The 14,955-nt window shown below is 31.9% G+C and overlaps 3 protein-coding genes across 31 annotated transcripts; all 3 read right to left on the bottom strand.

Moving 5' to 3' along the window:
• Positions 1-388: 388 nt before the first annotated feature.
• Positions 389-2,941, bottom strand: LOC107960294 (shikimate O-hydroxycinnamoyltransferase). Its single transcript, XM_016896610.2, has 2 exons — positions 2,444-2,941; positions 389-1,450 (listed from the first exon to the last, which is right to left on the bottom strand). Exons 1-2 carry the CDS (start codon positions 2,849-2,851, stop codon positions 1,367-1,369), a joined length of 492 nt encoding a protein of 163 aa, XP_016752099.2. The 5' UTR covers positions 2,852-2,941; the 3' UTR covers positions 389-1,366.
• Positions 613-1,356, bottom strand: LOC121230578 (shikimate O-hydroxycinnamoyltransferase-like). The gene is made up of 2 exons (XM_041115493.1): positions 971-1,356; positions 613-862 (listed from the first exon to the last, which is right to left on the bottom strand). Exons 1-2 carry the CDS (start codon positions 1,354-1,356, stop codon positions 613-615), a joined length of 636 nt encoding a protein of 211 aa, XP_040971427.1.
• A 2,886-nt stretch (positions 2,942-5,827) lies between the features above and the next one.
• Positions 5,828-10,198, bottom strand: LOC107944663 (COP9 signalosome complex subunit 1). Of its 29 annotated transcripts, none has more exons than XM_041116328.1 (8): positions 9,702-10,198; positions 9,447-9,599; positions 9,236-9,338; positions 8,867-9,045; positions 8,734-8,777; positions 8,454-8,603; positions 7,853-7,941; positions 5,828-6,097 (listed from the first exon to the last, which is right to left on the bottom strand). In XM_041116328.1, exons 1-4 carry the CDS (start codon positions 10,125-10,127, stop codon positions 8,951-8,953), a joined length of 777 nt encoding a protein of 258 aa, XP_040972262.1. In that variant the 5' UTR covers positions 10,128-10,198; the 3' UTR covers positions 5,828-6,097; positions 7,853-7,941; positions 8,454-8,603; positions 8,734-8,777; positions 8,867-8,950. The 29 variants fall into 29 exon arrangements, with proteins under 29 accessions (XP_040972262.1, XP_016733966.2, XP_016733965.2 ...); XM_016878477.2 differs by having other exon boundaries at positions 8,734-8,819; positions 8,978-9,045; XM_016878476.2 differs by having other exon boundaries at positions 8,454-8,508; positions 8,734-8,819; positions 8,978-9,045.
• Between the last annotated feature and the right edge of the window lie 4,757 nt (positions 10,199-14,955).

Below are 14,955 nucleotides of genomic sequence, written 5' to 3'. Positions count from 1 at the left end.
ATCATTCCGTATTATAGCTCTTGCTTCTCTTCTGCTTGAATTATTATTAGAGTTGTGTGATTTGAATCCTGTTTAATCCGGTCAGAAAAGTTTAAAGTACAACTTACTTGTTAAAGAAATAAAATAAAATTACAAAATTGAGGGATATGTGGGGGCGATCTTCTATTAGACATTGATTATGAAAAGGTTGTTTAATTGTTAAAATGTGTAGTAAAAAAAACCTCTTGCATTATTGTTTTTCAAACATTAGTGATTTTTTTCTTCTCTTTGTGATTTTTTTCCTAATTAGAGTTTTTTAAAGTAAAATCTATATATTCTTATTTTTCTTTGTTATTGCTTTGTGATCAATCCTACTGCTATTACCGACGTATATTATAACAATTACGAATTAAAAACCGTCAGGCAGGCCAGCTTAGAAGGTAAATTTCAAATAAACAGGATTCAAACAAAGTTTTAGCTAAATAAACAGAAGTAGAAGATTTATAGGTTTATACATATATTGATAGAGGGAACAAACAACTAATATCGAGCTTTGATTTTGTCAAATGACTTCAAGCCTTCGTATAGATGTTTCTCGAAGAGTTTCATATGAGCAGTCTGTAGGCATGCTAGCTACCAGTGACAAGCTCCATCATCTGTTGGACTTGGTAGTGTGTATATTTTTCCTTCATGGACAACGTTTTCTGGACCCATGTATATTGGTCGACCCCATCCAAAATCTGCATCATATATAGACAGTAGTGTCCATTTGTTGATACTTAGGTTTGAGCACTGGTAAATGTCTGGTTCTCTACTGGAAACTGTTGTATCTGGCAGTGTTTCTAGGTAGTCAAGAGCTGATCTTAGATACTCATTATTCATCCTTTTCAATGTTCCATGAACTCGTTCTAGGGTATTTACAAACGGTTCTGATTGGAGATTTCCAGATAGAGCTATTAATGAAGCCAAAAACATTGCATTGCCCACTTACGTTGATGGGAGGGGAGGATGTAGTCTGGGACGTCCATTAATTGGCATGTGTAACTTGGTTGGCTGATCATATGAGAGGCCTCGAGCTTTAGTTGCACAGCGCCATATGTATGCAGCTAGAATGGTGTAGGTGCTGTAATTGGTTTTGTTTCCACGTTCCCGGGACTTGGCTTTTAGGTTATTAAGTTGATTTTGTGTGATCTTGAAAACAGATACAGTGGAGGGTTTATGATTTTTAGGGTCAAGTGACGTAGTGGTGTTTAAGAAAGGAGGTGGGTCATATTCGAGATGATGAAATCTAGGGGTTGGCGGCACTCTTGCTCGGAGAAGGGTTCGGTCATGATCAATAAGTGGTGGCATGCTAATTTGGGGCAAGCCTTTTGCCATTTCAGACCAACTATTGATGAAATGAAAGGCCGTTGTTCCATGTATGATGAGTTGCTATTCCAAGACAGACTCCACCGCATTTTAGAGTAGTTACCTAGCAAAATATACACACAACAATTAACGTTTTTAAGCAAAAATATTATGATTTTTTTTAAATTGACAAAAAAATTTAATTATAAAAATGATCCAACTGCAAAATTTTTTACAAAAATAATCTATTTTTTTTACAGTAAAAATCAGTGTCATCGTTCCCGTTGGCGGCGCCATCCCATGTTTTAAATAAAAAATTGGATGCGGCCAGACTCATTGAGGCACCATCCTATGTTTTAAAAAAAACAGATGCCACTAGACTTGGCACCGGTGTCACTTTGTAAAAAAGTATCAATACTTTATTAATGGTAATAACATCAACAAAGTATTAATTGCTACTTTCGGTTCAGTTTCACAGGAAAGTGCTAAGAGTTCTATGGTGGTGGCTTAGCAGTGAAGAAGATGAAACTGAAACCCTTTTTCTCTTCAATAAACCTCACGTTCGACTCGTTTGTAATAATCTTGTAATCCTGTTCTTAGCTTTGATTAATCTTGTTCTTAGCTTTTCTTCGGTGAGGGTTATTACAGTTTTTTCGTTTAAAATGTTGTATCCGACGGGCTAAAATGATTACTACAGATGAGAGGTTCACTAAAGAGCAAAAGGTTTCGGTTTCATCTTCTTCACTACTAAGCTACCACCATGGACCTCCGTAATTAGCACTTTCTTGTAAAGATGAACGGAAAGTAGTTATATTTTGTTGATGGTAATGCCTTTAACAAAAATACCGGTATCACCAATGAGTCTAGCGGCATCAATTTTTACGGTAGAAAACAGGAAATTCTCATATAAGATTTTATAAGTGGGTGATTTTCATAATTAATGTGAATTTTGAAAAAAAGCCATATATTAACTTCTTAGCTGATAGCTTAGTTTTTCTTGTGCTTTAACTTCAGTATCAGGCTGTCTGAGTTTTCTCATGAGAGCTTATCCTTGGTTTCCTACTGCAAGTAACAGTTATATCATCTATAATAAGATAATAGTTTTTCATTCACTTACCTGAGCCATAATAAGCGGATAAGAACTGATATCTCCAGAATAATCAGCCGTTGGAACCAGTTTCCTCAGTTTTGAGCAGGGAGTAAAACCGTCAAGATCATCCATGGCCGACGTAGTTTCAGCTTCTATCCACAGAACACCCTCTGCGTTGCATAATATCTCGAGCCTACCATTTTCATCACGTCCCAACCTCCCAGTCATAGGATAGAATTGCACAAGAGTCTTGCTTAAAGCCTCCTGTAGCACTTGAGGCTTAAAGAAATCAGAGGAGCCATTTGGTTTGTAGAAAAACAGCAAAGGGAGATGGTACGTTGTCATCACCAGGTCCAGATTTGAAATCCATTGCCTTTCTTTAGGAGTATCTTGAGCAGGGCGTATCATGCTCCATCTCTTTACACTAACATCCATTGATGTTCTGGTAAGAGGCAAACCTGTTGATGAAAAACTGACAGAAGGGAAAGTCAGAAAGTGTCCGGCTATCTTAAGCAAAGGCGAGGTTCTCTTCTCGGTTTTTTTTTTTAATAAAAGTAACCCAAATTTTACGGATAATTACGAAAATAATTCAACTTCTACAGCGTTTGTCGTTGACGCCACATCATCATAGGCCAATAATTGCATTTAAAAAATATAATAATAATTTTTTAGTGGTGTTATGTAAAACATGAAGCAGCGAACCTTTTTAATTTGCTGAAAAAGGGTGCAGCAGGTAGCCACCAAATTTTATATTTTTTAATTTTTGGTGTATTTCCATGATCTATCTCGTTTTATAATTAAATTTAAATAGCACTTAAAATTATAGGAATAATAAAAATATTTTTTTTTTGTTTTTTTTAAACATTAAACTTAAAATATTATATAAAATTGTTATTTAAATTATTCAAATCTATCTTTCAAAAAAAAATTTTGAGTTTATCTAAATTTAAATATGCTAGGGAATGAATTGAAAATGTTTAAAAAAAATACATCCATTGGCCGATGATGGGGTTGGTGCTGCCAGTGTGTCTGACGGCACCGACATACACTATAGAAATCAGATCATTTACGTACATAATTTTTATGTTGGCCATTATCATAATTAATAAAAAAAATTGAATTACTTAAAAAAAGCCTATCTTCTCTATTGGGAGGCGGTGGATGGGTGATATTTTTATATATTTAAATGTAAAAATAGGTTAAATCTGGCTATGCAATGTGCAAGTTGTGAATTTAGTCTATGTACTTTAATTAATTTGATTATTTTAGTCCCTATATTTTTTTAATTTTGAATTCCAATCTTGATCTAAACAATAACCATTAAATTCATTAAGTTCTACTATTTTCAAAATATTATACGTCAAACATATTATCATATATGTAATATTATGTCAGCTTGTTAAATTTTAGAAATTTGAAAAATATAAGAATTATGAATGATCAAATTAGAGAATATAGAATAACTTTATGCTCTGTACAGGATTAGTGACATAAATTAACCAAGTATATTTAATTTCCACTCTTTGTGGATGATGAAAATTTTAAATGCTAAGATGTATAAGGATTAAAATTGACTTTTTTTTTAAATATAGAGACTAAATTCGCAAACTACTTATAGTATAGGGACTAATAGCAGAATTTGGTAAATAAAAAAAATTGAAGGCAAGCTATCTATACCGTACACGTCGTTGAAAGATGATAAAAGAGTTGGCACGTGCGGACAGTAATTAGCAGAAGAAGTCAAGTGTAAAAAAATCATGTGAGTTTGACATAAAATGTAATAAAGTATTTAAAAATTGGAAAAATTTATCCTATCCGTCGATTCGATCAATTTGTGAGATAATTAATTCAACTCTTTATTCTAAATTGATACCTTAATTAATTTTTGATTTAACTTAATCCAGTTTCGATAATTGTGATTTAAATTCAAAAGTCATTGAAGATTTTTATTAATTTATTTTAGTGTTTTTTTAAATATTTTTATATTAAATTTAAAATATGTATTTTATTTTTTTATACTATTAATATTCTAATCATTCAACTATCATATTTTATATTCTATTCAAATAAATTATACATGTCAAATTTGATCTACGTTAACAAACTTTAACTATTTATTTCATATAAAAAAATTATTAATAGCTCAATATATACAATATTTTAGACCAATATGATAGAAATATTGGATCGGTTTAAAAATTTACATGCATGTCAAGTACAATTAAATAAATAAATTTAACAGCTAAATTGTTAAAATATTACCAAATTTGTTACCCATCTACTAATGGCTTTGCTCGGGCTTGTCACTAACCCATTAAGTTGTGCATGTTAAATTTTGAAAACACTTATCACCTCGTGAATATTTGATATATTCTTAACTCTATCATTTTATATTTATTAATTGTTATTGATAATTTCAAGGTAAACGTACCGTGGAAGTTCTTATACTAAAAGTTAAATTGCATTTTGTCCTATTGATTTTAAAAATTAACAGATTAGTCTCACTATGTATATCAAAGAGTAAACCGGTACTTTCTATTAAAAATTTCATATATTTCTACTATTAAAACTTTTTTACTAGTGTTTAGGAGTACCAAAAACTTCAATTGGGCCATGAGGAAGTGTGTAAACTACACCATTAGTCACTAAATTATGGGAACAATTTTTATTTGGTCACTAAATTCTAAAATTTTTATTTAAGTCACTAGGTTATTAAGTTATTTTTTTTTAAATTTCGCCAACGAGCTTCAAGTAAGGATTAGATAATCGGTATAGTATATTGGTACCCATTGATGTGTAGAAAAACATACCTTAGACTCAAGTTGTTTTGATGATCTTAATGTTGAAAAAAAATGTTTGAATTTTAGTTTGTAGATTATTGACGTCCAAAGTTATTTCATAAAAATAAAAAAATGAACCGTAGAAGTGAAGGAAAAAGAGACCATTCAATCTGTCACTACAGCAAAACTGACTTTTAGCGGCTTTTTTTAGGCCTTTAGCGTTTTATTTGCCACTAAAACTATTTGCGGCGTTTCTCTAAGCGCCGCTAAAAACGTCGCTATTTCCAGCGCCACTAAAATTTGCAGAGCGTTTATTTGAAAAAAAGCCGCTAAAGGTCGTGACCTTTAGCGGCGCTTATCCCACAAACGCCGCTAAAGGTCATGAAATTCAAAAAAAAAATATTATAAAAGTCGTGAAAAATATAAAAAATTTAAAATTCATTATCAAAATATTGAATGATATAAATATAAAAATTTTCTATTAAAATTTTAACTTTAAAACTGAATACAAAATTAATGAATTTAAATTTAGAATTTAAAATAATAAATTAATAACACAATTAAAATCTAAAAGTTAGAACTCAAGTTATCTTAAATATTAAAATAAAAATAAAAAATTTAGAATCAAAACTAAAATAAATAATAAAAACTAGATTAAATATAAAAATATCAATAAAATAAGACATTATAATGAAGTTACTTAAATAAAATAAGGAAATGCATTAGATTTGGCGACCTTTTCTCTCCACCCTTTCTGACGAGCTCTTATTTCCCACATTGCTGTTAATTTCATTTGAGCCGATAGCGCTTCTTCAGCTTTCTCCCTTACTTCTTCGCACGTCTCCATACCCGAATTGCATTTGTCCGCTTCCTTTTGATATTGTGATGCTAACTTCTTAGCCTCGAGTAAAAAAAAAACATTTATGTAAAAAATTATAACAATTAAGCATTAGTGACATACAATTAACGATTAAAATAAAATAAAACATATATGTAACAAATGAATTGTTGGTCAGAAAAAGTTGTAAAAAATGAAAAAAGGCATTTGCAATCAATCTTAAAATTAGAGGTGATCTAAAAGGCATAGAAAATCAAATGTAAAATTTCTTTGTATTAAGTTACTTTGTCCCATTTTCCAATAAATACATCCATCCATGACAAAGAAACAGGAAACTGACCTGTAAAGGAAGCATTGCTCAGTCATGCATTAATTAAAGATAGAACCATAAAATTAGCTTAATTCTGCTGGGCAAAATTGCCAAAGATCAGATAATTAATATTTCCAAATACCCGAATGCCATCTTTAATAAAAATGGAAACTTGGAATTTTGCAGGGCAAGTAGCATAGAGAATGCTAATACAAAGCAACAAACATAATAGAAAGAAAGGCTAACAACAGCTTGCCATGCATGTAAGCATTCATAAAACAGGCATGAGTTTCAACTTTCAATAAATAGCTGCATAACTACCAAGCAAAACCCCATAGCCAAGGAAATGCATAAAAAAACATGACACCTGGGACAAGTGGCTTTGGCAAAAAAAGAAAAAAGAAAATGCAAAACAAAGGAACTAATAGCATAACAAGGGACAAAGAATTGATTGACACTACTATCATCTAAAAATTCAAAATGAAAGACATAAATGTAGAAGTTCGACATTAAAGGACATAAATGCCAATGTTAAAGAAACTAGACCACAGGTTAAACCAGTTGGTTTGATTGTTTCTTATTTTATTTTTTAGATTTAAATTAAATATTAAATTTTCATAAATTAATTGTATCTAATTAAATTAGTTTGATTCAATATAAATCTTGACTTGACAACGATTATGACTTATATCTGTTTGAGAAATTAAAATAAAAAAAATTGATGAATTAAGAAATAAGAAATTATATTATATATATTTCTAAATCTATAAAATCAATGATAATAATACAATATAAAAATTATTTGCATGCAGAATTGCAAACGCTTCCATTATCCAAAACAAATAATCAAATTCAGATCAGGTATGACTTGAGAATATTAAAATTAATACCATTAATTTGGTGTAAAGAAATTATTTTAATAAAGTAAAGCTACTATTATGGCCAATTATTAGCTTGGTCCTGAGACGCCCGACCCTACTCACCTAACCAACAATATCAGCTCTCTTGGTGTCTATACTTTTATGGAATATGATGTTAATAAGCAGGCCATGCATGAAACTCACCTTAATGCATTTTACTATTTGATTGACTTTTTAAAGTTACACTATTGCCTCACAAATACTTAACCAACTTAAAACTACTACTACTAATAGAAACCCTGTATGCACCAGAAGGACTAATATTCCTAATCACTCAAAACATATCTCCAATTACCATTAAATATAGATATATATCAAGCCAATCAAACAAATCATTTCATTTCTCTCATTCAAAGATAACCTAAAGATACTAGCACATCAAACATGAAAGAAAGCGAAACTGTGGAATTTGGTTTCAAATTTATTATCACATAGGAAGGCACATATTGCATCATCCTGATAAGATTGGAATGGCAGACACAAGCAAGAAAACAAGCTAATTTTTTTAACAGTTCAGAGATTAAAGTAGTTCAAAATCTATAATGGCAAGTAAAATGAATTTAAGTGAACGAGTTATTTGATAGAGACCTTCACTTCATCTTTTTAATTCCATTTGATGAGAGAATTAGAAGACCTTTCCGTTGACTTTACATGATCCAGTAGTGCCTTCTTCTGAGCTTTCAGAATATATAAAAACAGGGTTTATCATATTTCATGAATTAATGTTATCAAATTTCATTCCTGTGGAAACTATGTATATAAATAAAACAAAATAAGAATAAATTGTAATAGATTAATACATGTGATTAAAAGTATTAATTGATTAATTTGCTTCTAAAAATCTTACATTTCATCTTAATTCCACAATGCTCCTTTACTTTTTATATAAAAAGAATCATTACAAAAATTCCATGAATACACAACATTTTTACTAAATTAAGCATGCATAAATAAAATCAACGCCAGAACATAATTAAATCCATGTCTTTTTTTAGCATGCGTACATACTCATAAGCATATTTGCATATCACATCATGTAATACACATGTCCTAAAACATTCTCATTCGATCACCTAAAGTAAGTAAATATAGAAACCTTGTTTTCATCACTCACTAGTATCAATTTGATCTTTCTATTTCCTAGCTTTAGCTAATATACCTTGGTTAACATAAAGTAGAGTGAACTTACGTGTTATCCGAGAAGCAACCGATATGATAAGCTTCAAGGGCATTAGAACCTTGATCTAATGTTGAGGAAATAGATTGAGTCAATGATTGTTTTGAAGCAGAAAGAGTTCGATAAGGACGATGTACAGGAGGTAAGATTAAAGCTGATTGCCTATCCATTGCCAATAGCCGTCCGTATTTGTTGTACCAAAGGGTTCATCGTTTTATTACCGGAGAAGAATACAAGCTAAGGAGAATTATTAGAGAAAGAGAAAAAAAATGAAAGAGAAAGCAAACCATACTTGCAGACTTTGGTGAATAAAATTTGGTAGCTGCGTATCTAGTGCTACAAAAGGAAATGCATACGTACATCATTAGCACGAAATAGCTGCAAAAAATTGAATAATAGTTCAGACATTTATACAGAGACCATACCAAAAGAGAATGCAATGCTGTTTTACTTTAGGAAAAGTATTCAGTCCTTTGCTGTAAAAGGGCTCAGAAAACCAAAATGTACTACTATAGTAAAATACGATAATAGCATACCGCAGATCGTTGCTGGTTTAGACCACCATTGGCATCAACAATCAAGTAACCGCTAGAACCAGGAGACTCTGTATGTCAAAAAAAAATTATCAAATAAACCGGAGCTCATTTCCTACCTCTCAATAAATAAATTTTATGTTCAACCCTACCCTTCATTTGTTATCCCAACATGTAGGAATAATCATACAATAGCTGTTCCTAAACTCCAATATAAGTATCGTGGAACTTTAAGAGAGAACCAATCTTGGTAAGAATTACCCATTATGCTCGTTCTGTACATGGAGAAATGATTTCTAGCCGTCAAATTTGGACAAGGTTTCTGTACTTTCACCCTTCTTTTGTATTTCCACACAGAGGACAACTGCAGCAAGAAGCAGCATTTTGAGCTTATTGAAGAAAGAAACATATCATATTTAGATCCTATTAAAGGGACTGAAACCTGAAGGAGAAATTTACAACATATACAGACCTTAGTCTTGGTTTCACAACGAACATCCAACTGCTGCAATCTTAGCGACAGGTGGCCAGCGAGTTGACTTCCAAGAAACCAAGGTAGGCAATGGCATCCAGGTTCAAGAACATCCTCAAACCTGCCAAATCTCTCCTTAATGGCTACTGTAGACTGGTCAACTTGTACACAACAGAAAAGATTACCCATTTGGATTTTGAAGTAAGCCCTAACTAGTTTCTAGAAAATAATTTGAAGTAAGAAAAACTGAATTACCCTGTAGGCATTGAGTTCGCTCTCGAGTTTATCTTTCCTTTGGTCGGCTTTTCGATCAACGATAGCGCACCACTTGGCATCCATCGAATAGTTGGGACCCAATCGACCGTCGATCTTCTGGACCACTTCACGGAATAGCTGAGTGTTCTCCCCCTTCTTGAGCTCATCGTAAGCCATCCTTAGGGCCTCCAATTGCATCCCGGAATTGTCGCAGTGGTCGGCTAAGAATATGAGCCGCATGATCTTGGTACGGCCCGAGTAAAGCGCAGCGTTGGCCTCGATGTCTAGCTGCTCGCTGCTAATGATGGGCCGGTTCTTCCGGATCGTTGTCGAAGTTGAGGATGACGGCGCATCGTCAACGCCCTCGATGCCGTTCGCGTACATCTCCTCCATCAATGATTTCGGGGCGTCGTCTTCGCCATCCATTGCGAAAAAGAACTAGAAACGAAACGATATGGCAATTTAGGGATTTTAAGGCTAGGGATTTTAGGGACTAATGAGCGGGTCATAAAAAATTAGTGCTTTTTTTTTTCGGCGTTTTCAGCAAAAACGCCATTATAACTCAATTTTTTGTGGCGTTTTAATGTAAAATGCCACTATTGATTAATTTTAATTTTTTTATTTTTAACATATTTTTTATTTTTCTCTTTCGAAATTTTTTTTAATTTTGAATATTGAACTTTTTAATTGAAACATGGACTAAAATATTAAATATTAAATTTTTAAATTTTTAAGTTTTTATTTTTAAATTTTTTATTTTTAAATTTTAAATTTTTAAATTTTTATTTTTTTTGAGTTTATTTTTTATTTCAGTTTAATGTGTAATTGTAGACGTGAAATTCTAATTGTGGTTTAAATGTATAGCTGAAACTTTAATTTTGATTTAATCATACACATTTAAAAAAATAAATACATCAATATATTTTTATATTGAATAAATATAAATATTTATGTATCCATGCAATATATAAATATAAAATGATGTTATATCAATAATTGTGTAAAAGAAAATGAAAAAACGTGGAGACACAAATATATATTTTAAAAAGAAAATGAGTTACAATTAAAAAACGTGGAGACACAAATGAGTGTAAATAAAATTTAAAGGTAAACTTATCATTTAAAACATTTTCCACAAAATATCCCTTTAATCCATTAAACAATATAACACCTTATTAATATATAAAAAATATTTTTTATCAAAATCAAGATATCTATTATCGATAACAATAATTAATTATAGGGTTTAGGATTTAATTATTGAATATGATTCACTTGAGATTAACATACTATACACCCATGGCCATTAAACCTTAAACCATAAAACCCTAAACCATAGACCTTAAACCTTAAATATTAAACCGTAAACCAAAAAATAAATTTAATCAATATTAAGTATTGCTTCCATAATTTATTATGAACATAAGGTTTGCATTAATATATATGTATATACACATCAACATCCATGTGATGTTTTTTGGGTTTAAGGTTTTAGAAGTTATAGTTTAGTGTTTAGGGTTTTTAGGGTTTAGTATTTTAGGGGTTATAGATTAGTGTTCAAAATTTTGTTGGGGTTTAAGGTTTTAAGGGTTATATGACTTTTAGCGGCGTTTTACAAAAAGCACCGCTATTGCTCCGACTTTTAGTGGCGTTTTACCAAAAGTGCCGCTATTGCTCTGACTTTTAGCAGCGTTTTACCAAAAGCGCCGCTATTGCTCTGTTTTTAGCGACGTTTTAACAAAAACGCCGCTATTGCTCTGTTATTAGCGGCGTGTTAACAAAAACGCCGCTATTGCTCTGTGTTTTACAACTTTTGCGGCGTTTTTTGATAAAACGCCGCTAAAAACGTCGCTAAAACCCTATTTTCCTATAGTGTGTGCATGCAATGCAAATAGAAAAAGTCATATAACATCAATTTTAACAATCCAATGACTTAAAAGAAAACTTTTAAATAGTTCAATGACCAAATTATAATTTTTCAATATAGTGACCAAAACAAAAATTTATTCATAAAATTTGCATTTTCGAGTTCTTATTTCACTTTAGCTAAATCATATATCATAAGTGAGTTTGATCCAAACTTAATTTAATTTAAAATTTTGAATATATTTCAATTATCCAGTATTGTTTTAAATGATTATGGACAAATAATTCGAGGAATTCATGATTGGGCTTGGTCTAGTTTCGATTCTAAAAAAATCTTATGTAATATCCTGATTTTGGGCCTAGTCGTAATAGTGGTTTCGTGACCACAAAATTCGAGATAGAAATAATTATTTTATGATTATTTTGAGGTCTATGATATGATTGCATGATTGTGTGAAAATTTCGCGAAGAAATTTTATGCATAAAGTGCTTAAATTGAAATTAGGGACTAAATCGAATAATTTGTAAAACTTGCATTCTAGGAGTTTCTAGTATGAAATTGTTTTGAAATATTAATTAGGAGGTCTTAAATAGCAATTTTACCAATTTATAAGTCTATGGACAAAAATTGGATATGGATGGAATTTTTGGAAAGTTTAGTAGTAAGGGCATTTTGGTCATTTAGGGGTAAAATGAATTAAAATACAAAATTAAAAGCCAATTTTGCTCATCTTCAACCCCATGGCCGAATATAGCAAGGAGAAACCATGGCTAGGGTTTTTCAAGCTTCCAAGCTCGATTGTAAGTCCGTTCTAGCCTCGTTTTTAATGATTTTTACGTTTTTGGAGTCCCGGTAGCTCGATTAAGCTTATGCTAGCAATAATTCAACCTAGGGTTCATATTTGGAAAAATACCCATAGGTGAAATTTGTGTATTTTGGTGTTTTATGATAGAATATGAGGTTTTAAATTATGTTAGACAACTTGTGCTACTCGGTTTTAAGCGAAAACTAGAAAAAGGGCTTAATCGGTAAAAATACCTAATAGTCATAAGTACATGTTAGAGTGAGAATTTGATGTTGCCATAGAAGGGAAAAATGATCAGCATGTCATAAAACATAAGAAAATAGGCTGAAGTTTAATTTACGAGCTTTGGGGAAAAAGTGTAAATATGCAAAAGTTTAGGGGCAAAACTGTAATTTTGCTAAAATATGATTTTGGCTCAATTTGAATAATGTGAGTCCTAATTAGACTATATTTTAAATGATAGAGCAAGGAAAACTAAAATTCGGGCTAAAATGGGGAAAATACCAAGTTGTGGACGAAATGGTAAAAGTAGCCATTTTCGCATACGAGGTAAGTTCATGTGTAAATGTAGTAACATAATTGTCATTTTAAGCAATTTAATGTTGTTTATATGATATGATGCTGATTTTTATCATGAAATATTATGCATTGTGGTTATTTTCGAATAAAATGCAAATTATGTGTATTAATTGTTAAATATAAAGTACTACTGAGTATTGTTTCGGTATTTTACGGAAGATGGCAAGGAGATGTGTTCGAGGAAAATCCCGTTTGAACCTTAGGAATAGATTAGGATACAAGTGACATGTCACTAGGATGGTTGAGCATCCGAACTCGTTGAGTTGAGTCCGAGTTCACTTATGGATGCGAATGTCCGAACTCGTTGAGTTGAGTCTGAGTTCGAGAGATGTAACTAGGCATCTGAGCTCGTTGAGTTGAGTCCGAGTTCACTTATGGATGCGAACGCCCGAGCTCGTTGAGTTGAGTCCGAGTTCACTTATGGGCGGGTTACATGGTAGCTTGGCTACATATGTGGCACTTATGTGCAAACTTTCCATGTATCCGAATTATATTCCGATGTGTTCAACGGGTAAAATTCTACTCAAATGGAGGAATACTCGAGATGAAAGGGACGTATTGGTAAGTGTTGTGAAATGAATACTTTGAACAGGTATGCACTTAACCCTCGGGTTGAAAACTCAATATAACAACAATATGGTAAGATGATAAATGAAAATGTGATATGAATGTCTCGGTGATGATTATGCAAATGATGTTTTATGTTTGCTTATATAGTTGTGTTACTTGCTATTTGCATGTGAGCTTACTAAGCATTTATGCTTACTTCCTCCTTTCCATTCCTTGTAGTGTTGACAAGCCAGCTCGAAAATCGGGAACGGTCGGAGGCATGCTCACACTATATCCGTATACCATCTTGGCATAATGGCTTGCATATTTTGAGTAGCATTATAATCATTTTGTATATATGGTCTTATGATATGGTTATTGAGTGGTATGGAAATTCTTGGTAATGATTAGCCATTGGAATGGCTAATCATGATCATATTTGGTGTTATGTACGCTAAATTACTAGTTAATCCATGGAAAACATGAAATAGGTAAAATTTACCATAAAATAGATTCAGACAGCAGCAGTGACGTGAGTTTGAAAAATCATTAAAAATAGTAGAGATACAATTAGATGGTGAATAAAATATGGAATTGAATAACTATGAGTCTATTTTCATATGGATGGAACAAAACAGGTATATGAGTTATATTTTATGAGATGTTTAAATTTTTGTGAAACAGGGCCAGAGCGATTTCTGGATCCCCTGTTCTGACTTTGGAAATTCACCATAAATTTTTCGAAGAAAATTAGAAGTCATGATTTATATGTAAAGATTCCTTATTGAGTCTAGTTTTATTAGAAATAAACGGCATAGTCATTGAAACTCTGTACAGGGAGATATCTGATTCATAATACACAGAGGTCAGAGTAGTTGAACCCTAAAACAGGGGAAACTTTAACTAATAAACTGTACTAATTGGCTAGACAAAAAATTCTAGAAAAAATTAGTAAGTAGATATATGAGTCTAGTTTCAGGGAAAATTTACAGAATTGGATTTTGAGTTTCGTAACTCGAGATATTAATTTTTAAGCGACTATGACGCAGATTGTTAGCTTGACTGAAAATTTTAAAAATAAATTGTTTGAGCTGTTTAAGTAATGAATTAAGTCTGTTAACACCTCGTGTTCGACTCCGGCGATGGTCTCGGGTACGGGGCATTACATTTGGTGGTATCAGAGCAGGTTTAGTCGGTTCTCGGACTAACCTAGCATGTGTAAAAGTTTAGCTATACATGCCACTGATCTGTGATAGTGTGATGTCTTCCGACGCGTATGAGTACCGTCTTATTTAGACAGAGTACTCTCCAACCGAGCTGCGCTGACCATGTTCAATGTTATGTGAAGGTATTTGAGTAAAGTTATGATTATGATAAGTCTCGGTTCAAAAAAGTATGAATAAAAGTTTATGATACATATGTGATAATATGTGAGATGAAAGTTCATGTTGTGA

Source organism: Gossypium hirsutum, chromosome A06 (genome assembly GCF_007990345.1).
Source record: "Gossypium hirsutum isolate 1008001.06 chromosome A06, Gossypium_hirsutum_v2.1, whole genome shotgun sequence".
NCBI classification, from domain to species: Eukaryota; Viridiplantae; Streptophyta; class Magnoliopsida; order Malvales; family Malvaceae; genus Gossypium; species Gossypium hirsutum.
The sequence above is the reverse complement of the archived record's forward strand: the minus strand, read 5'-3'. Positions and strand labels throughout refer to the sequence as shown.